Here is a 22,189-nt window from a genome sequence, read left to right as displayed (position 1 = left end):
ATATTTCAAGCCTTCTCAAGCAATATGATTAAAATTTAAGTAAAAAATCTTACATGCATAGCCAAGAGTTGCTCAAACTTTAAGAACCTTGACTTGACCTTTAAGGATTCCATGGCTGTGGCTTGGCTTGAAAGAGGATATATATATATATATATATATATATATATATATATATATATATATATATATATATATATATAATTTAAAAGAAATTTAAGTTCAATAATTTGAATGATAGAATATTTCCAATAAAAGAAAAAAATGAATACAATATTAAATACATTGTTACTGTAGTGTTATTTATATACTATTGTAGTTTGTATTAATATTTTGAATTAGCTTTTATTTTTATACACAGTTTTAATTTTAGTAAAAATTTTAGTCAATTTATTATGTGCTTTTGTCATTTTTATTTTCATTTTTTAATATACTTTTTTAGGTTTAATTTATTTTATTTCAGTGTTAGTTTTTTTTGTTAAATTTTATATCCAGTATATATATAATGCCTTGGAAACATTGCCATTTTTAATGTTTTTGAAAGAAGTCTCTTATGCTCATCAAGCCAGCTTTTATTTGATAAAAAATTAATAAAAACAGTAATATTGTGAAATATTATTACAATTTAAAGTAGTGGTTTTCTATTATTTGAAAGTATTTTAAAATGTAATTTATTCCTGTGATGCGAAGCTGAATTTTCATCAGCCATTAACGTTACTCCAGTCTTCAGTGTCACATGATCCTTCAGAAATCATCCTTATATGATTTATTAATATAAATGTTGGAAACAGTTGTGCTGCCTAATCTTTTTGTGGTACCTTCAGTATTCATTGATTGATGAATAAAAAGTTTAAAAGAACAGCAATTTTATTTCAGCGTTATTTCAATAAACAAAATGGTATAATAGTCTTATTTAACGGTAATAACCCTGATACAGTAATGGTAAATAATATCGCAAAAACAAAAGCTAGACATAACGGACCCTTACGATATAAACGTCATGACGTCACGACACTACGCCGTATGCGTAAAATCCTCCGCTGTACGCGCATTCCCGAAACCGAACGCCGCTATTTTTCATGGCAACAGCTTGCGGAGCGGCAACCTACCCTACTATAAACACCCTCCAGCGCGAGATTAACCGGCATTTCGTCCTCGCATTGCGTAACTCCTCTTTGCCGGGTGGCGTTTAGTTATATTTAATTCAAAAGTGTGTAATTGTGAAAGTAAATCCAGGTTGATAATAAAGCGGAGGATTCACGTCCTTTCTGATAGACAGCAGGTTTAAAGAGCCTTGCGGGGGGCAGGCAGTGGGTTGTTCTGCTGGGCGTGAATGACAGAAGGAAGAGAGAATATCGAATCGTTTGGTAAGCGTTATTTACACTGTCTTTTTTATATTTCATTCGACAGTATCTGATAATTGTTCGTCGTATCTGTAATTAATGTGGTTTAGCTCTTTAAACAGTTGAGCTCGTCATATGTCAGCTATTTTTGTATCTATCACTGTTGTTTTTAGTCTCAGCTGATGCAACAATGTACGTTAAGTCTTGTCCAAGTGACAGTTCATACATGTTGTTGTGGTAACTGATCTAATTGTGTTCACATTTTGCATAATGTGTTGTATTTGATCAAGATTGTGGGGTTTAGATGGATAGAGCATTGTTTGAAAGACCATAACTGATGCATTCTGGTCCACCATGCTTAAGAAATAGCAGATTCTTTGGGGTGATGTGTTGTTAGGGTTATAGATTATAGGTTCAAACCACTGTCGTAAAAGACCTGGATGTGTTCCTTTAGATGCCTGAATGTTAGTGTCCGTACCTGGATTTGAACTAGCTTAATAAAGCAAGCCTCGCTTGGTTAACCAGCCTTATTAGAAAGACAATACTGGTTGACCAGCATTGTTTTTTGCTTAACAGTATAGTTTTACTGGTCCACCAGCTAGACAAGCACCAAACTATGAAATTCATGCTGGTCCAATTTGGTCTTTACAGCAGAGAACAGGTGAACCGTGAACTGTCTCCATTGTTCCTTTGAGCAATACATTTAAAGGGACAGTTCACCCAAAAATGAAAATACTGTCATTATTTACTCACCCTAACCCTAATGTTTTCCTGTCCTATGTGGAATGCAAACAAAAAAAATATTTAGCAGAATTTTGTCAAAGTTGCATACAATGATAGCGAATGGACACGAGGGATTTCAAGCTCCAAAATGACAGGCACCTTTAAATATCATATAATTTATTCATGTGAATATTAGGCTAATCCAACTTGAGCCAGGTTTGATGTCAGTGAAGTCAAAAATAACTGGTTCTTGCACGTCATTTGTTAAGTCAATTAATTTAAATGTACGCAAGTGCAAAATATATTTCAGAGCCAGAATGGAAATTTGTAGTAAATAACTTTAATAATTCTGATTTGTTCCCAAACAAATCTATCATAAGGATGCAGAAAATTTGGAATATAAGGCAGAAGTCTTATGAATTCGTTTTATGGTGCTTTTTTTGTCATTTTTGGAGCTTTATTAGCTCCAGTCCCCATTTACTTTAATTGTATTTATTTTATGCAAAATATATATTAGTTTGCTTTTCATAGAAGAAAGAATTCATGTCGGTTTGGAACGACGTGGACGTGTGTAAATGATGACAGAACTTTAACATCAGGTTACTCCAGGGTTACTGTTCCCATAAGAAGTGTACTGACAATCAGTACACTTTTTTTTAATACAATTAAAAAATGTACAAATAATAATCATTTTAGTTTTAATATGATAATAATTAGCTCTAATAATTAATAATCTGTTAGTTTCTCAATTCTGGGAGAGGAGAACTTTACCGTACCGCATGATAGTATTGTTGTCAGGGTTGCCAACTTTTGAGTTTAGCTCGGAGTGAGACTTCTCCAACGGGGGGGGGGGGGGGGGGGGGGGGTATTCCAACCCAATTTTTTTGGGGTATTTTTATTTAAAGGAATTAATTATAAAAGCGATTTAAGGGAATAAAGAAAAAAAAGCTTATTGTATTAGTGAAATAATTGTAACTATTTGCAAATAACATTTTATTTTTAATTATGCATGCATTCTCTCTAAATGAATCAAAGAAATTATAGCATATTTTCAATTCAAAAAGGCTAAATTTAGTAAATAAATAAAAAAAGTTGAGTAATTCGCGTCACCGGATACTGTCGGTAGTTGAACATTTCTATTGTAAAACAGTCAAATATTAAATGTTTTCCACTTACATTTTGCCAGGCATTCGTTCACTTCTTTAATCATTCTGACATTGAAGAGCTAGACCGCTGAACTTTTAGTCATCCTAACACCAAACAGAGCGGTGCGTAATGGAGCGCATCAGAACAGCATCAAGAATATCAAATACATTGCAGTGAATCTTTTATTTGCATCTTAAGTTTATAGGCAATAATAATGACTGGTTTGCGAAAGTGTAGAACTCGGTGAGCTCGCGCAAAACACATCTTCAGGACAGCGACTCATTTAAACGCCTCTGATTGGCCAATGCGTTCAACAGACATGTCAGTGATTGGCTACAATGCTCAACGCTGCCGTACGCCGTGCGTGCGCTACAGTTTCTGTCTCGCATGCGTGCTCGCTCTAGATTCCGGGAGATTTTAACTAATTTGCGCCATAAATAGTGGTCCATCCAGTAGTTAAGAGCCTGAATTGTTTATAGTAATTCTGAAATTTAGTGCACACGAGTGAAAAAAAATACAGCACAGAACAATGTCTAATTTAGCGTGAGATTTCTTTGTTAAGCGTGAGAGCGTGAGATTGAGGCTGAATGCGTGACTGTCACGCCAGATGCGTGAGAGTTGGCAACCCTGTGTTGTGCGTGCGCATCTTTATTGTTTACGTCTGCAAACAAGTCGATCCAAATCTCATAACGAGCCAGGCGCCTCTGATAGGATTTTTTTTTAATACAGTGTTCAGGAGACATGTGTCTCTCAGCACAAACCCCAAAGCTCAGCTTTTTTAGTTCACAGTTGTGCGTTTACCGTCTTCTCTTCTTGGCCTATATTTTGATGCCCTCTGTGTGAAATGTGATCACACCGGACAGAAGTTTTAGTTGTCGCAGTTGCCCTAGATTAGTCAGGTGTTCAGACTATCAGCCCGTTTTGACTGGCTGAATTGAATTCGCTCTCTCACTTCAACAGAAGGTCAGCAGTGATGGGCACTTGGCAGTGGAAACTCTTGGCTGGGCAGCTTTATGTTTGTCTGACAGATTCAAGCTCAGTCCTTGACCTCTGTGGCTGGGAATGACCCTGCGGTTCCATGCGCTTTTTGTTTCCGGTTAACATTTTTTTTCCTGTTTCCAACATTTGACTGAGCTAATTTGGATCTGGGATTCCAAGAAATACCTGAAAACATTTCATGAATTATTTCCATTAAGTCAAATGAGACACCAGATTGATATCTATGATTATACACATTTTTACTGGGTCATTTCTGTTATGCAGCATTCTTTTGAACTCTAACATTAAAAATTAATACGCTCGTGTTGTCTTTTAAAGGGATAGTTCATCATTATTCACCCTCAAGTTGTTCCAAACCTGTATGAATTTCTTTCTTCTGCTGAATACAAAAGAAGATATTTCGAAGAATGTCCGTAATCAAACAGTTGATGGGCCCCATTGACTTCCATAGTATATATTTTTTCATATGGAGGTCGATGGGGCCCATCAACTAGTTTTGGCTACTGACTGATTGGTAACCAGGCCGGCATTCGTCAAAATATCTTCTTTTGTGTTCAGCAGAAGAAACTCATACAGGTTTGGAACAACTTGAGGGTGAGTAAATGATGACAACATTTTTGGGTGAACTATCCTTTTAAGAGAGTGTTTTCATAAAAAGGTGTCACAGACTTTCATATTTAGGCTCTGGTCAGATATGATTATTATTTACACAAAGACAAAGGAAATTTACAAGATGGTAAAATTAGTGAGGGATTAAAAATTTTGGCTTGCATGAGGGTGTCAATGTTAATATTTAATGTTGATATTTTTAACCATCTTTCGAGTTTATAATATCAATGATTTCTGTAATTTTATCAAACAGAATTTAATTTTTTAAAGTTACACAAAAAGTCGCTTTGGATAAAGGCGTCTGCTAAATGTAAAAAAGTATCTCATAAAAATCATAAAATCCATTGCTGGTGCATACTAGTAATGTTTGAGCTGTTGTTTTCTCACTAAAATGATGTCACTTCCTGGAAGATAATGTTATTAAGGAACTGGCTTTTACAAAACACTAACAGGATGGACAGTGATATTGAGGACACAGAAAAGCCTGTAGATTGATTGCCAATTAAAACGATATTCCCAAAGAAAGATCAGATATTTGTATTTTTCTCAAACCAAAGTAATTCATCACATTTCCAAATGAGTTTTTAGCATCACAACTGTTTTTAACATGATAATAATAATAAATGTTTCTTGAGCAGAAAATCAGCATATTAGAATGATTTCTGAAATATCATGTGACACTGAAGACTGGAGTAATGATACTGAAAATTCAGCTTTGCATCACAGGAATAAATTACATTTTAAAATACATTAAAAAGAAAACGGGCATTTTAAATTGTAATAATATTTCACATTATTACTGTTTTTACTGTATTTTTCATCAAATAAGCATTAAAAAGTGTAAGAAAATTAACCAATATGATTTAATATATCCAACACATGTAGACATGTGAACATGATTCTGAACTTCGCCACAGGAATGACCCAACAGTTATTTTGTCCTCCATTTTAATTTGGAAAGCACACCCATGAGCTATCAGATCAACACTGGTTTAAAACTGCATGTTCTCTGCCTGTATTTTTAAACATGATCTAAAATTACTATTTGGGTGCACAACTACCTCTTTCTCATTATTAATAGTAACGTGTAACCTAAGATTGTCTATATTTACACCCATAGCATTGTACTCGCGTCAATATGTCAGTGGTAAACACCTCAGAGTATAAGCTCAGCGTCTCTTTACATAGTCTGCCACATTAAGGACTTGTTGTTGTCATGATTTTTGCAGGATTAGTCAGAGTTCCTGGGGAATGTGACACTCGGTCCCACACCATCTCCCACATAACTGTGAAGCAGCTTTGAGAAGCATCCTTTTTATTTTTATACATCGTGAAACTGTAGAGGTTGCCAGGTGTAATACATTCTGGGCTGTAAGACCGTGGGCAGACGTGGAAGTGCTGGGTCATGTTGCTCATGGACACTAACCAGCGGGCAGTGGTGGTAACTTGCTCAAAGTGACAAGAAGGTCACTAGGTTCATTGACGTGAGAGTTTTCAAGCAGAGATGGAGGCAGACGTCCAGGTTGCTCAATTCCCAGGCTGATGGTGTCTGGTTCATTCAGGTTATTATAGACCTGTATTTTCATTTTAAATCTGAGTCATACTTCCGTCCAAATGTTGGATTAATCATGTCAGCCAATACTGATTGAACAGCTCCTGAGGTTTCATATTCATATGATTGTTTTCCGAGAAATAAAATATCATGAGTACGTCTCTCATCCTAACCGCCGGAGTTTCCTCATTTCCTCTTTTTATTCTCAAAAACGCAAGTAATCCCTCTTCACAGCTTTGGTAAAGTTGTGCAAGTTAATATAGTGTGTTTGGTAAGTAAAAGATAATGTATAGTCAGGCTGCCATTCAAAAGGATGGAGTCAGTGAGTTTTTAAAAATGTTTTTAAAAGAAGTCTCACATGCTCGCTCACCAAGGTTGAATTTATATGCTTGCGTAATACAACGTGATTTATTTGTACATTTTTGTACATTCCTGACGTAAAATGAAAAGGATAGCAATAAAAAGTGAATGCTGGAATAAAAAAAATGCCTCCATCTTATCTGGAGTTTACAGGTACAGTTTGAGCTAATACATCACATACAATTTTTTTTTTCCACAGGTTTTAAGTGGATACATTGTCTCTCAGGTTGGAAAGAGACCCAGAGAGGAGAAACCCGGGTGCTTTCAGGCTGTTTTCATGTTGACGTCACCTCTCATTAGGTTATTCGTTGGCTAGTTACAGCCGCTGGAGTCTGTAATCAGTTTTACACATTAGGGTGAAGTCTAAACCTTCTGATTGAGTCACAAATATGGTGGTGGGGGGGTAGGGGTCAGTGATTTGCTAATTAGGCTAAGCTGTAATGCATGACTATTGTCTTCGGCAAGTAAGCTGATGTGTTCCTCATGTTCTGTCAAACCGTGCCTCAGGAAAATGACCTTGATTCCCTTCTACATATGCTATCTCATACATTTCTTACATCCCGACAGGAAAACAAGTGCAGTCTGTCAAGAAATTTCCTTCAGAGAGGCTCTAGTCTAGAGAAAAGACATGTACATCTTTTTTTTTGGGGAAGAGCGGTTTGTAGTCTGTTTCTGACAAGGATATAACCAAATGTTCTAGATTGTGGGAGGCCAAATATAATAATTTAGAAAGCAACCATTTTAATACACATTGATTGGCTAATAATCTGAATATTATGGGTGAGATGCCCCTCAAATGCCTACAGTGGTAGGTTATGTCCTGGTTTCCATTATGAATGGAAATGCTAGTTCAGACACAAACTCTGATTAGATTATTTATTTAAATGTATTAGGGAATATGCACAAGAATAATAAATTGTATGGAACTAATCCGGAAATTACAAATAGACTTTTTATTAATTTTAAAACTAGACTTGATCAAGTTGTCTACACTAGATGTCGTGTGGGTCACACAAGTTTGACCCATGGTTTTTTGCTTAAGGGTGAAGATCCAACTCTATGCATGTTTTGTAAAATTCCCTTATCTGTTAAACATATTTTATTGGATTGTCCTGGACTTATTACAAGCAGAATGCTCTTTTACAAAGTTACTTCACTTAAGGACATATTTAATGAGATTATGCCTGAAAAGGTTTTGGAATTTTTATCATGTGTTAATTTAAAAAATCTCATATAATATGACTTGCTGTGTTTAATTGTTTTGTTTTTTATTGTATTTATATGATATTTGTATTTTTGTAATTGTATTTTTGCCATGAAAATAGCTTTGAGTGCTGACATGGCATTAAATAAAATAATCTGAATCTGAATCTGTATTAATTAGATTATTTATTAGAATTTATTCAAATCTATTAGGCCCTGGAATTTATTTAAATTACATTTATTGTTTACATGTGAACACAGGAATTGTTAAACGGAATCGAAATGCATGTGTCTTATCGAATCCCCGGTTCTTGGAAATTTGGAACCGGTTCTCGATACACAATCCTAATTAAAACTCTTTGTTGTACACTATTTTTAAATGTCTCTTACTTTAGTTTTTTCTTTCTCTTTTCCAGCTATGTGCCTCTTGTGTTTGAATAATGTACAGTGATGGTGCCTTCTCAGACACACGTGATGCTCAAGTGGCAGGAGCACCTGAACAGCTCCTGGGCAGCGGAGGACAGCGTTCAGACAGCCACACGGCACGGAGCGTCTGCTCTCTATGCAAAACTGCTCTACAACAAGGAGGTTGTGGGCTTGGCCCAGCCGGTGCAGGACCTAATGGGTCCACGCTTGCCTGACTTCCAGTACGAATCCAGTGCTGAGGAGGAGAAGGAGGAATATCTATCCGCGCTGCTACACAGTCAACGATGCCTGGCCCACCGCATGCTGGCAAGGACCCCCTTTGCCCTATCCCTGCACCACAGGCTGGTGATCCTCCAGAGGGTGTTCTACGCCCTCCATAGCAAGTATCATGACCGATTCCGAGCGCCGCTCCCCCCACAGCCCTCATCCTCCAGTGCAGAAGGGGGCACTCTGGAGTCAGTGTCTGAGCCTTGGCCAACAGGCAGTTCCCGTTCAAAGTCGGGCACGGACGTTCTTATTGAAATGGGTGTCCGGACTGGGTTGAGTCTCCTTTTTGCTTTACTGAGGCAGAGTTGGCAGCGGGGGCGTCTTGAGAACCCACCAGATGTCGCTTTGTGCAATGAGGTATTGGCCACTGCGTCTTCAGTCCTGGCCGCCCTGCCTCCTCTTTCCTTGGCCAACGAGAACAAGATCCCAACAGTGGGGCTCGACTGTCTTGCGCAAGTTGGAGACTTCCTGAAGAAGACGGCTGTCAGCGGGTCCGGGGCGGATCGGGCGGGTCGCAGGCTAGCCCTGGAGCTCCTTCTCTCGCTAGCCTTACAAAGAGGGTCCTTGCGCTTCCTTCTGGAGTGGGTGGAGGTGGCGTTGGCCGCCTCTGCTTCTTCCACCACCTCTGAAACAGTTGGAGTGGGCTACGAGCTGATCCATCAAACACTGCAACAAATGCGCCAGCACACGGTGTGTTCCTACACCATGCGGTTGACCTAACGGTCATGCTAATAGCATAAGTGAAGTAATATACACAGTAATACTAATGGGTAATGGGCACTAGTATAGAAAGCTGTGCCTCTTTTGCACACAGAGAGAGTATAGAGTTACAGAACTGAGGCTAGGCTAACACCTTCCTCCATTTGTTCATCCCTCCCTCGGCACTTAAACGAAATCATTGTTGCTAATTGTTACTGTACTTCTAATACATTAGCACCATAGAGTAGTATACCATTATTCTGTATTCCTCTCATGGAGGGCAGGAATGGCTCAAACGTTTTTCCTTGCTCTAAATAAGATTGCAGCTTTCATTTGACTGGGAGCTCTTGGCCGACTTCCCAGCACTGAAAGCCGCACGAGCCATACCAGACCTGCCATGCTCTTATTTATTCATGTCTTAATTAATGGGAAATATGTCTACTTCAAGGCTTTTGTGCTTGAAGTTCAGCAGAACGTGTTCCCCATATTGAAGCAACTGTTTGTTTATAGATTCCCCTACTCCAGAGTACAAAGCTGGTTAAGCACATTGGTGCCAGTATCGAGACTTGAGACTATCTTCGTAATCTTCAGTCGAAACATAATGAACCAATTTTCTTTTCATGATAATGTCACCTAGGTTGCTTGGCCACTGGATAACACTAACCAATAGCCAATCGATTATTTAGATGTTGCGTTTTAGCAAACCTTAGCATTTAGGCCACTTTTTACCTCAGAAGTCCTACTCTACATGTTGTTTTCTCAATTCATATTTTATTTTAATCAATTAAGTGGGTTGCTAGAAGTGGAACATGGGTTGCTAATTTGGTTTCATCTTGCCTTCAAATCCTTTAATTGATCATCTGAATGCAAAATTTGAAAACATAAATACATGCTGTTAATTTGATCTTCCTGTGAAGTGACAGACTTCTCTTTGGTGATATATGTTGTACTTCCAAACATTTATTCCGCTTTAACCACCCGTTTCTTGCTATCGACTGCAAGCTCGCATTCAGCCTCCATTCAATAAATAGCCAATTGATAGAAGTCCTCGCCCATTAAAAACATCTGTTTCATTGTGACTTCAAGCAATAAGGCAGCATTTTATTTTGTCAGAGTTAAAAAATAGAGTATGTTATCAGTTTTTTTTGGTTCTACAGTACCTTTTATTTTTTGAACGATCCACTGCAGCATTTCATTTGTTGTTTGTTCTTACAGGCTTTTCGTGGTGAATCCGTCAATACTCAGGTGCTGAAGAAAGATGCTGACGGACTCTGTAGCCTCTCACATGTTGCTCTTTGCCTTTTTGAAGAGGTGTGTTTGTGCGAATAAATCTATAAGTGTTCACAGACTGTAATATAGGGTGTTTATATTAGGCTGTTAAGATTTCTTATGCCAAGTTGGAGAGACTTTGCCCTCTATTCTTTCGAGTCTCGAGTCTTTATTCTCATAAATAAATCTTTAATCTGTGTGTGTGTGTTGTAGATCTGCACCCTGGCCTCTAACTGCTTGTGCTCATGTAACACGGGCTCTTCCTCTTCCTCCGGCTCGGAGAATGACGCCGTCATGGTGTACGTGTGGGGTAGCAACAGCAGCCATCAGCTCGCCGAGGGGACGCTGGAGAAGATTTTACAGCCCAAACTGGCTCAGGGCTTCAGTGATGCACAAATGGTGTGTGTGGGTTTTGTGTTACTCAAGTGTGATGAAAACCCAAATAACTGGAAGCTGTCATGAAGCTTACATTAGTTCCAACAGAGACAGCATGAGAAGGAAAAGAAAGACCACTCGGAGAAAAATTTTATGAGAGAGATTCCAACGCTCAATTTGACGGCTGTACAAAATAGCTTTTAATTAAAAGAGCCAATTGTTTTGTTGGTAAAGGCACTGTCTGGGCTGTTAGCTCATTTATATTAGATTAACAGTTTTGCAGTCTAATATGAGCTTTATAACCATTTTTGTCAGATTTTATGGATGGCAGATACAGGGCTGCCAACTCTCACGCATTGAGCGTGAGACTCACGCAATTGACACTTTTCACACGCTCTCACGCCACACATCCATTTTCTCACGCACAGAAAAATTGTGGAGCAAAGAGGTACTTTTAATACTAAACTAATTCTCAGCTCTTAGATTCCGTCAATTTTATTACGAAATTCAGACAAAAATACGTTTGGCGCTTGTAAATGTGACGTGACAGATCGCTGAGCGCCTCAGTTCAAGTGCACGTGAACCGATCACCTGTTACTTTTTTATTTAAAGACGCAGTACAACTTACCGAAAGTATACATAATATCGACCAATTAGTGTTTTTCAACCACGGAAAGAGGTCAATATAACAGCAGGAGAACAATTATGTCACATAACGTTACATTTACCTCAGGAAAGCCATTTAACGACCATAGCATGTTAATTAAATAGAAAAAATAGCTAGAGAGGAGATTTTGCTGAGCACTATATTACATATTTATTATATTTTTACTTATGTCATTAAATAATTGTTATTATAACAAAAACTGCATTATATTTAATTTAATATTATTTTTAACCTTTAATAATACCAGCAGATTGGGCCCTCTATGTTTACAGCATTAGGTGAGATTATTTTTTTAAATAAAATTTAAAATAAACATGTATTCAAATTAGTCAATATTGAATCAAAATCGGAATCAAATCACAAGAATGGAATTGAAATCTTGAAATTTTTGTCAAGCAATAATAAAAACTGTATCCTATACCAGTCATTGTACAATGTAAACATTGTAACATGTTGTCACTAAACTTCATAAAATTCTATTTAGTTACCAAATGTTTTGACAATCACAATTACACTTATTGTGATGCAATATTTGTTTTTACATACCCCCCCCTCGTCAAAAAAAAAAAAATCTCACTCCAAGCTAAACTCAAAAGTTGGCAGCCCTGCAGATAACAGAATATGTGTTTTGGAAAGTTCTGTTATCTAATCTGAAGTAGCATTCAGGCCCAGCAGTCTCTGCTTTTTTAATACAGACATGTCTTTTCATTATTATTGAGAAATACAATTTAGAAAACAGCAACCGCATCTTAATAAACTGTGCCTTTTCACTAATACAGTTTAGACATCCTTGATCACAGTTGATTCAATTCACTCGGCTCTAAATGGTGCTCTTGTTTTTCCACCTGCAGATTGAGGCTGGCCAGTACTGCACATTCTCTGTATCTGCTGATGGTGCAGTGAAGGCTTGTGGGAAGGGTAGTTATGGGCGTCTGGGATTGGGAGACTCTAATAACCAGTCTATGCCTAAGAAGCTGGTTCTGGAACCGCCTCGCACCATGAGGAAGGTGTCATCGTCCAAGGGATCAGACGGACACACGCTGGCCGTCACGGCAGAGGGAGAGGTGTTCAGCTGGGGAGACGGAGATTACGGCAAACTGGGCCACGGGAACAGCGCCACGCAGAAATACCCTAAGATTATACAGGGCCCTCTTTTAGGAAAGGTGAGAGGAAATAATGTCTTCTACATGCAGAATGTAGCTTTTTTTTTTTTTTTTTAATCGTGTCTTATCCAGAGTATTTGCCTGGGCTCTTTTGACTTGGGCGAGTAAGCAACTCCCCGAATACTCTGGTAATTACTTTACCTTTACCTTATTCCATAGCTACCACATGACCTGAAACTGCATATAAACACCCTGGCAACCACTAATATTTCTTCAGAAAATGTAAGAAACTAGTTTGTGTGTTATCATTGCATTTGTAAAAGTGTGCGTGTTTCCTGTGTGTGTATTGCAGGTGGTGGTGTGTGTGTCTGCTGGATACAGACACAGTGCTGCGGTGACTAATGACGGAGAGCTGTACACCTGGGGGGAAGGCGACTTCGGTCGACTCGGTACATCACTCTCCTCTTACAGACCCTCAACATCACTGAACACACACACACACACACTTGAGACCTGAGTATATGTTCTCAGATGTAGTGTTGTCAGTGAAATACAATTCACTATTGATTTCTTTGAGGTGGTTTTAATGGTTTGAAAGACTGCTGTGCACAGAGGTTGTTGTTTTTTTAATCCTCTGAGAAATAATTTGTCAGGCAGTCGACAAGACTGAGTCAGGCTGTTGTGTCAGAAGTTCTGCCTATCCTGTCTCTGTCTTATTTTTACTCTGTCTGTCTGTCTGTCATGTAGGTCACAGCGACAGTCACAGTCGTAACGTGCCCACTCTGGTCAAGGACATCAGTGGAGTCGGGCAAGTGGCCTGTGGCAGCTCTCACACCATTGCTGTGGCTCAAGATGGCCGAATCGTCTGGTCCTTTGGAGGAGGGGACAATGGTAATATTTCATAACCACCTTATTTTGCAATGTGTTTTTCTTTTCTGTGAATGTGCGAGACTTCTGATTAGGTTTATAATTATGTAAGTACATTAAAATAATATAAGAAATGCCAGTTTGCAATATCAAGCAGCATAATGTGCTGTTTTGTACAGCTAAAATAACTGGAAGCAAATGACAGTGAAAGCCTGTGATGAAGTGGCTATATTATATGCTTCTGAAGCATTTAAATTTTTCGAACATTTTCCGTCATCTCGCTGAAGTCTTAGAGACATTACCAGACAAATGTAAGATAGTCATCCTTTAGCAAAGCGCCTTTTTCAAGGCTGTTAGTAACGTGTACAGACTCTCTTAGTAAGTCAATTTGCTATTTAGTGATTGAAAATCCTCAAATCTTCATGAAGACTGAAGTCATTTTATTTTAATAATGTTTTGCCTGGGATTTCAAACAGAGAGAGACTGGTATTCAACCATTTTTTAAAATCTTCTTTCTTTCTTTCTTTCTTTCTTTTTCTTTCTTTGTTTTTGTTTGATTTTTTTTTTTTTTATTGTATTTATTATTTTATTTCATTTCTTTTACAGATATTCACACTGATATTCTACAAATATTTAGGTCTTCACAGGCAAAGTAACATTTTTAGCTTAACATATATAGATACAAATTTATTCAAAATATGAATGAATGAATTATTTAATTATCAAGTTAATCCATCCATCCATCCATCCATCCATCCATCCATCCATCCATCCATCCATCCATCCATCCATCCATCCATCCATCCATCCATCATTTCAAAATTCAATTGCTCCTGTTCACGCAAGGAATATCTGTGATAGTAGATTTTTGTGTTCTTTTTTCCCCACATGAATTGAACAATTTGAATTGAATGGCATGCAAAGAGGGAGTATTTGACTCAAGTTTTATTTGCCACAACAATTTTAACAGCTATTCACAGCTTACAGCAGTTGTTCAGGTAACTTTCTGGATCAAAATCAATGTGCACACACACATTCTTCCGTCTTCTGCCCTCCAGAGTGAGTAGGACATTGTGACGCTTACTTTTCATAAGTAGAGCAAGAAAAATTCTGCAGTGCAGCACTATCAGACATAATATCCACAGACAAGCTTAAAGAGCAACTTGCAGGTTAGAAGACCCAACAAGTCAATGTATAGAAAAATAATGTAGGAACTAGATTTTCTTTAAAAAAAAATTATAAATATGCTACAGTGGCTTCTGGAGTCGTTTTTGTGAGAAAATTTTACTTCCGCATCTGAAAATGGGCGTGACGGGCGAGAGTCGTGACGTAGCACGAGGGAGAGCGGTCGATTCAAACAACAGGGAAATATGGATTGCAATGACATTTCGGACGCTGAGGAAATTGTTTACGGACCACAGCCATACAATTATGAGCCTGCTAGGCTGCCAAGAGAGCAGGGACAGGCCAGGATTAATGTTAGACAGAACATATTGGAACTTACAATAACAGAAACTAAGCTTTGATCAGGCGTTTGTCATGCTCATTAATATCCGCCCAGACTAACGTTACGTGATATAACTTAGCAGTTTCTCATGGAGAGACAGAGAGATATTTATTCCTGATACATTTTTTGTTCCATAGGTGCTTGTGTGGGAAATGCGAGGCAATGTTTACAGCTGAGGAAAGTCAGTGTTGCAGGGAGGTGGATGCATACTGGGCCTTAGTGGAAAATGCCAAACTTTCCATGGTTGCAGTTAGTGTTACTACAGTAAAGCCATGGTGAATGTTGCTGATCTGTGGACACTGGATAGTTCGTTCATTCATTGCACAATGTTTATTCCTGGTTTTCACGTCAGCGCTGTTTGATCCGTTAATAACGGAGAAATGTGAATATTTCTCACTAGATCTCGCAGCGATGTTTTTACTTCAGTGGCGAATTCTTTATTTACTGGATCTCGCAGTTAGGCTACAGTGTTGCTTGATCAGGCTCGCGCTGCACTGGTCCAAACTGATAAACGGTCCACACAAACACAATAACGAGTAACTGTTAGCTCAGTTTCGTTCCGCTTACATTGCGTTTGCCAGTTGATGTTGTGCTCGCGCCTACATCCAGCGGGAGAACCCGAAGATGCGTGCACTGAAGGAACCGCACTAGCTCTGAGTCTCACCCGGTTCTTACTTCGGTATCCCATGTTGAACTCCTTCATATCGCCGGGACGATAATCCTCCGATCTGAAGTGAACGCTACACACGACCGCGTTTTCCGAAGCCGACGCGGAAGAGAAATCCCGTCTCTTCACCTGCACAACCCGCACCCAGGCACGAAAGATAGCACCGTCCTTTTTCCTGTTAGGAAACCGGTGGACTCGATGTCCTGACAGGCTGGAGTTTTTGCAAGCTCCACAAACACATAAATTTACCATGACGATGATAAATTGAAATACAAAAACTACTGAAAACACACTGTCTCACGACCGCTCTTACTGAATACCAACCCACTCTGCACTGAGCTGCGGCAGAGCACAGCACACGTCTCCCTCGTGTGACGTAAAATGACGCGATGTTGAAAAAAAAGCGGTTTGTACGAGCAGTCAAAGAAACGCTCACTTTATCTACTAAATTGGTGTCATTATGTCGTTTTAAAACATTTTAAATCCTGCATTATCTTTTCATATGGTATTTTCATACACGGTTATATATTCATTTAGATTTTTTTTTTACCTGCAAGTTGCTCTTTAAACATGTTTGAAATAAAGGCGAAATATAGAGACAGTTGTTGTTGATGCAAGTACTGGCTGGCCTTAACACACCTTAAATTACTGTTGTCCATGTCAGAGGGATTTCTTTCTGTGTGTGTGTGAATGGTGTGTTTGTGTTACAGGTAAACTGGGACATGGGGACACAAACCGTGTATACAGGCCTAAAGTGATAGAAGCCCTGCATGGCTTTATTATCAGAAAAGTGTGTGCTGGGAGCCAGTCATCACTGGCTTTGACATCTGCTGGCCAGGTATATACAACCTCTCATTTATCCCACAGACTCGAACTGAGTAAACATGTACCGTTATATCCACCCTTATAAATTCTTGTGTCTCTATGCTCTCCTGTGTGCGATGCAGGTGTTTGCGTGGGGCTGCGGCTCGTGTCTCGGCTGCGGCTCATCTGAGACCACCTCACTCAGACCTCGGTTGATAGAGGAACTCAGCATCACTAAAGTCATCGACATTTCCTGTGGAGACAGCCACTGTCTCGCTCTGTCTCACGGTGAGAGAGATGGAGAAACAAATGAAGAATAGGATTAAATAAGATTAAAAAACATTCAATATTATGTAATTTCTGCTCCACAAGGCAAATTTTGCTGTCTGCAATATTATTAGACAAAAATCTTTTTTTCTAAAGTAAGGCTACAGAGTTTTGTGTTGTTAACAGTATTTATAATTAAATTAAATGATTTAATGAGTAATTTATTTTATAGAAATTATTTGTAGATCAATGATATTTTATTATTATTATTATTTTTATTTTATACTATTATATTTATAAATATTTTGAATGAACTTTACTACATATATTTATTTAGTTAGTTAGTTAGTTTTATTATTTTTTATTATTTTAACTTTAGTTTGTTTTAATGTTTTTATGTGCCTTTGTCATTTTTATTATATTTTTAGCAATTTCTATATAGCTTATAGCTTCACTTCAATTTAAACTTATGTTAGTTGCAAAGGCTACATTTTGTTTACTTTTTTACATTTTTCTACATTTTGTTAAATTAAAAAAAATAATAATAATAATCTAATATTTTTATTTTTATTTATTTTAGCTTTATTTTAATTACAGAAAACTATTTTTAATAGTTGACAATTACAATACTCATGTTTTTTCCAAACCTTTGATTTCTTTATTTTGTGGGACACAAAAAGAGGGTTTTGAAGAGCCGTACTATTTTCGATATAAACACAATAAATGGCAAATAATGCTTTCAAGCCTCAAAACGGACTCTATAAAAGTCCATACAACTTATGCACTACATTCCAAATCTTTTGAAACCCTATGATACCTATGTGAGGAAAGGACTAAATCTAAGTCGTTATTCACTTAAATGAAATTCTCAGATTCACGAAAATGCTTATGCAATTTTATTGTTTTTTGTTACAGAAAACGAAGTGTTTGCTTGGGGCAACAATGCCATGGGCCAGTGTGGGCAGGGCCACACCTCAACGCCAGTCACCAAACCCAAGAAGGTGATTGGTCTAGAAGGGGTTTCAATACAGCAGATCACTGCAGGCACGTCCCACAGCCTGGCCTGGACAGCAGTTCCTACAGACAGGTGAGGAGAGAGAGACAAAGACCTCTTCAGTAGTTGTGATTAGTGATATGAAGGGGCTTCCACAATGCATGTACAGTATTTCATTATTTATGTGCCTCATTGTCTGGATAATGGAAATAAAAAGCCCTCATTTCCTTATATAAACCCAAACCAAAAGCAGTTTGTCCTGAAATGAGTTTGAGCCCACAGGAAACGACAACATTCTCATATTCGTCATGCAAATCAAAACCCGTATCGCTCCATCTGGAGTGAGTTTCACCACTAATGCATTAATGCAATCGCATTTCCATTTTCCATTATTCAAATATGTTCACTTAACATTGTTTTCCTGGCATGACTGAATGTGAATTATCTATGTATCTTGTGTGTGTGGCAGGCAGCTGGTGGCTTGGCACAGGCCGTTTTGTGTGGATCTTGAGGAGAGCACATTTACGTACCTGCGCAGTTTCCTGGAGCGTTACTGCGATAGTATCAGTGGAGACACTCCTCCTGCACCTTTCCCCTCTAAGAGGTAAATAAACACTTGGACCAGCACCAAACCACCTAGATTTACAAATGATGTCCTATGAATTGTGATTTGAACCAATAACCATTAAACAAAAATATGGACTGTATAATGTATATAGAGGCATGGAATATCAGATATTGCTGTTTTAGAAACATAAAATATGCAACAAATCTTGTAGATAGGTTGGTGGATAGATGGATAGATGCATGGTGTGAAATTATAACAAGCTACCATCCAGGGGTCTTTTTGCACAGTGGCGGGTGACCTGAGACACCTGTTATTTGACAAGGAACGCTTGGAAGCAACACGCATGCTTAAATTCACATTTGATTTATTTGTGGAAAATAAACAACAAAAAGAAAGCAGGCATTAATAACAATTTTATTTATTTATTTATTTATTTATTTATTTATATTTATCGGTTCATTTTTAATCAGTTTAATCAGTTTATTTTTATTTTAATAATAATTGTAAAAATTGTAATTAATTGATTTTACTTTTTAAATTATTTTGGTTTTTATATTTTTAGTTTGTTGAATTTTTATATTTTCATTTTATGCTGAAATGTTTAAAAGTGCATTTTATACTACTTTATAAAATGAATGAAAATATATGGATATATGGATCAGTGTTATCATATTTTAAATTAGTTTTAATGTTTATATTTTTCATTTTAATTTCAGTTAAATTTCAGTTTAGTTTTGTTGTATTATTTTCAGTTTTAGTTTTTTTGGTACTGTACATCAAAATGACTTTTTTATTTTATTTATTTTTTTATATATATATTTTATTTCAGTTAACGTTTATTTTATTTCAAGCAATGATTTTTTTAAAATGGTTTTAGTTTCAGTTATAATAATAACCCTGATATGGATTGATGGATGAATGTTTAAACCATGCCAATCTGATGCATTGACATTTGCAATGTCAGATGTCAGTAGTCTACAGCTGTAGACTGCAAGATTTAAGATTACATAAGAGCTGTCATACAGATTATATAATATCGCTGATATTTCCCAGCTGAGGCCACAAGATGGTAAGTGATATATGTTGACCTTGAGGTCAGAACAGTTATTTCTGCAGCAGTATCTCTAAAGAAAGAGAGCGAGAGAGAGTGTGTCAAATGTCTTAATGATCCCATTATGTGGAAGCTCTCAGAATACCCTATCACTTTATATGCTGCTTTAGGCATCTTTATTTTTTTTGTGGCGCTTGCAAAGGTAAGCATCATGGTTACTATTGCTCATTCTGATACATATGAACGCTTTAACTTTAGCCTCTTAGTTTCTGCATGTGTTTTTGATTTTTCACTACATAGCAACCTCCCAAAACAACTGCATAGCAATGCCTTAGCATCCACCTAACACACCTTAGCATTGTGGCAGAGAGTTTTGCATGGGCAAGCAAGAAATCTGGTTTATCTGTGTCAACGTCAGCTGCTGGAAGACATTCATAAAACAGGAATGTGACACACACACAGCCACAGGGGTAACTGGCACAAGCCCATACCCATCTTCATACCCACAGGGATGGGGTCAGAGCAGCATATGGCCTGGCACTCGGTAAAGGTCACTTTAGACTTCTCATCTTTAAACTTGTCACTCTCTCTCCCTCTCGGTTTCTTTCCCAGGGAACATCACCAGTTTGTGTTGTTGTGTATGAAACTGTTGTCCATCCACCTGTCGCTGGCCCACGCAGGGGGAACTGGGGCCACAGTGCTTGGTGCTCAGGGTCGGCCCCTCAGGAACCTGCTCTTCAGACTCATTGACTCTAATGTACCAGACTCCATACAACAGGTCTGCCATCAGACACTGAGCTTTTATATTTATAATTCACGTATATTCATGTAATCCATTTGATGAAGACTACTGTTCAAAAGTTTGGGATTTTTAAAGAAATGAACACTTCAGCAAGGAAACATTAAACTGATCAAAAGTGACTGTAAAGACATTTATAAATTACATAAATTACAATTTATGCAGTTTCTTTGACTTTTCTATTCATCAAAGAATCCCACATTCAGATGTGCCATCACAGAAATATTATTATATTAATATGTATTCTAAAATGGGAAAGAGTTATTTAAAAATGTAATAATATTTCACAAGATTACTTTTGCTGTATTTTTAATCAGATAATTGCAGCCTTGAGCAAAAGAGACTTTAAATAGAGAATTAAAACATTAAAAAATATACCGGCCCCAAACTTTTGAACAGTATTGTACGGTTGTAATTTGTACCTTCAAATTCATATTATAAGAAATTAGTAAAGCTCACAGAAAGTGCTGAATAGATGTGATGTCTATTTCCTTGTGTGATTTATTGTGCTCTTTGGAAAATGATACTTGGCAAGGCATATGTTAGTTGTCAGTAGCAATATTTTCATCCACATTTATGCATGATAGAAAGATTGTGAATAAAGAGCATTTCCATACCTTGCAATCAAGAGAGCAAACTTTATCTTCTGTGGAAATTGGTGCTAAAATACTAATAGAAATGGAAGTTGTAGTCATTGTAAAATCTACTCTGACTCTTTTACTACACGTATTAAATTATATATTTTCAAATTATTATACTTTTAAACAAACTTATCTGCTTCAAGTAAACGTATTTTTTTTATGTGGATTATATTAAAATCTGGTTGTTTTCATTTAGAATTTTTAAAATGCAAAATCTCAAAATACATATTTTATGTTCATGGTTTTTTAAAACACACACTCGCAACAGTACAAGCTATATTTTCTGGCTTACACAACAGTAAACAACTTCAGCCAATCAGAATGCTCACATATGCTGCTGGAGTTCTGCCCACATGTTAAAAACACTAAGATGATGGAATCGGTTGCTCTGTTTTCTCTTCGAGGGAGTTTGCAGAGGACACGACTTTTCACAACCTTCAAGAGTTCAGTGTAACCGCTTCGACTGAGTCATCTGTCAGAATGCCAGTATATGAGTCATTCCCTTCACCATGGTAATTAATTGTTGTTTTTGTGTGTGTGTGTGTGTGTGTTTAGGCTGTAATGAGCACGCTGTCCATCGGAGCGTCTCTGTTGCTGCCTCCTCTCAGGGAGAGAACCGAGCTGCTGCACTCTCTGTTACCTCAGGGCCCGGAGAGCTGGGAAAGCCTGTCTAAAGGACAGGTACTCATACACAAAACACTATAAAAATTTCGGCTGTTACGCGCATATATCCACATTTGCTGAGAAAAGCCCTCAAATGAACACAACTCGAGTTAAAACTATGTCTCTCAACCCCTGCCGTTCCATTGCACTCCAGTTGTTTTTACCGTATCATGTAAGTATTGTAGTAAATGTTTGCTAATTACTCAGTGATATTACTGTTTCCCGTTCTACAGCGCCTACAGCTGGATATGGTGCTGAACAGCCTGCAGGAACAGAGTCATGTGGCGTCCCTGCTGGGATACAGCTCGCCTGGGGAGCTGAGTGCAGGTCTGGCACTGCCGCCCACCCCTGACCGCCCCACAGGAAGTGTTAGCTCAAGTTCAGAAGCTCCAGACCACCTTCACCTGGCCGAGGTCCTCCTGAAGACCTTGCTGCTCAGCATCGGCTTCTATACGGTCAGTCCAGATTGACAGACACAAAAGATTCTTTCTATTTCCAAGCCTTGGTTTAGTTTTAATTTTAATTTAAAGAATAAAAAAAAGCATTAAGTAAGCATATTCATTTGCGACACTCCCTCTTTCCCAAAGATATTTTGGAAATGGACTTCATGATTTTAAGTTTTT

General features: G+C 37.7%; 1 protein-coding gene across 6 annotated transcripts in view; it reads left to right on the top strand.

The window, feature by feature from the left end:
- Window positions 1–1,074: 1,074 nt before the first annotated feature.
- Window positions 1,075–22,189, top strand: part of LOC311097490 (putative E3 ubiquitin-protein ligase HERC1) — a 71,870-nt gene continuing 50,755 nt past the window's right edge. For all 6 annotated transcript variants that reach the window (XM_084137194.1, XM_084137192.1, XM_084137195.1 and 3 more), the window contains exons 1-14: window positions 1,075–1,364; window positions 8,349–9,315; window positions 10,540–10,635; window positions 10,807–10,992; window positions 12,487–12,798; window positions 13,091–13,187; window positions 13,486–13,629; window positions 16,490–16,617; window positions 16,727–16,871; window positions 17,766–17,937; window positions 18,314–18,448; window positions 20,076–20,241; window positions 21,459–21,584; window positions 21,800–22,021. In XM_084137194.1, coding sequence (XP_083993320.1) covers window positions 8,383–9,315; window positions 10,540–10,635; window positions 10,807–10,992; window positions 12,487–12,798; window positions 13,091–13,187; window positions 13,486–13,629; window positions 16,490–16,617; window positions 16,727–16,871; window positions 17,766–17,937; window positions 18,314–18,448; window positions 20,076–20,241; window positions 21,459–21,584; window positions 21,800–22,021 — 2,862 coding nt within the window. In that variant the 5' untranslated portion in view covers window positions 1,075–1,364; window positions 8,349–8,382. The remainder of the gene's footprint in view (window positions 1,365–8,348; window positions 9,316–10,539; window positions 10,636–10,806; window positions 10,993–12,486; window positions 12,799–13,090; window positions 13,188–13,485; window positions 13,630–16,489; window positions 16,618–16,726; window positions 16,872–17,765; window positions 17,938–18,313; window positions 18,449–20,075; window positions 20,242–21,458; window positions 21,585–21,799; window positions 22,022–22,189) is intronic.

This window comes from Abramis brama (assembly GCF_963993115.1).
Source record: "Abramis brama genome assembly, chromosome: 15".
NCBI classification, from domain to species: Eukaryota; Metazoa; Chordata; class Actinopteri; order Cypriniformes; family Leuciscidae; genus Abramis; species Abramis brama.
This window is presented reverse-complemented; position numbering and strand designations above follow the sequence as displayed.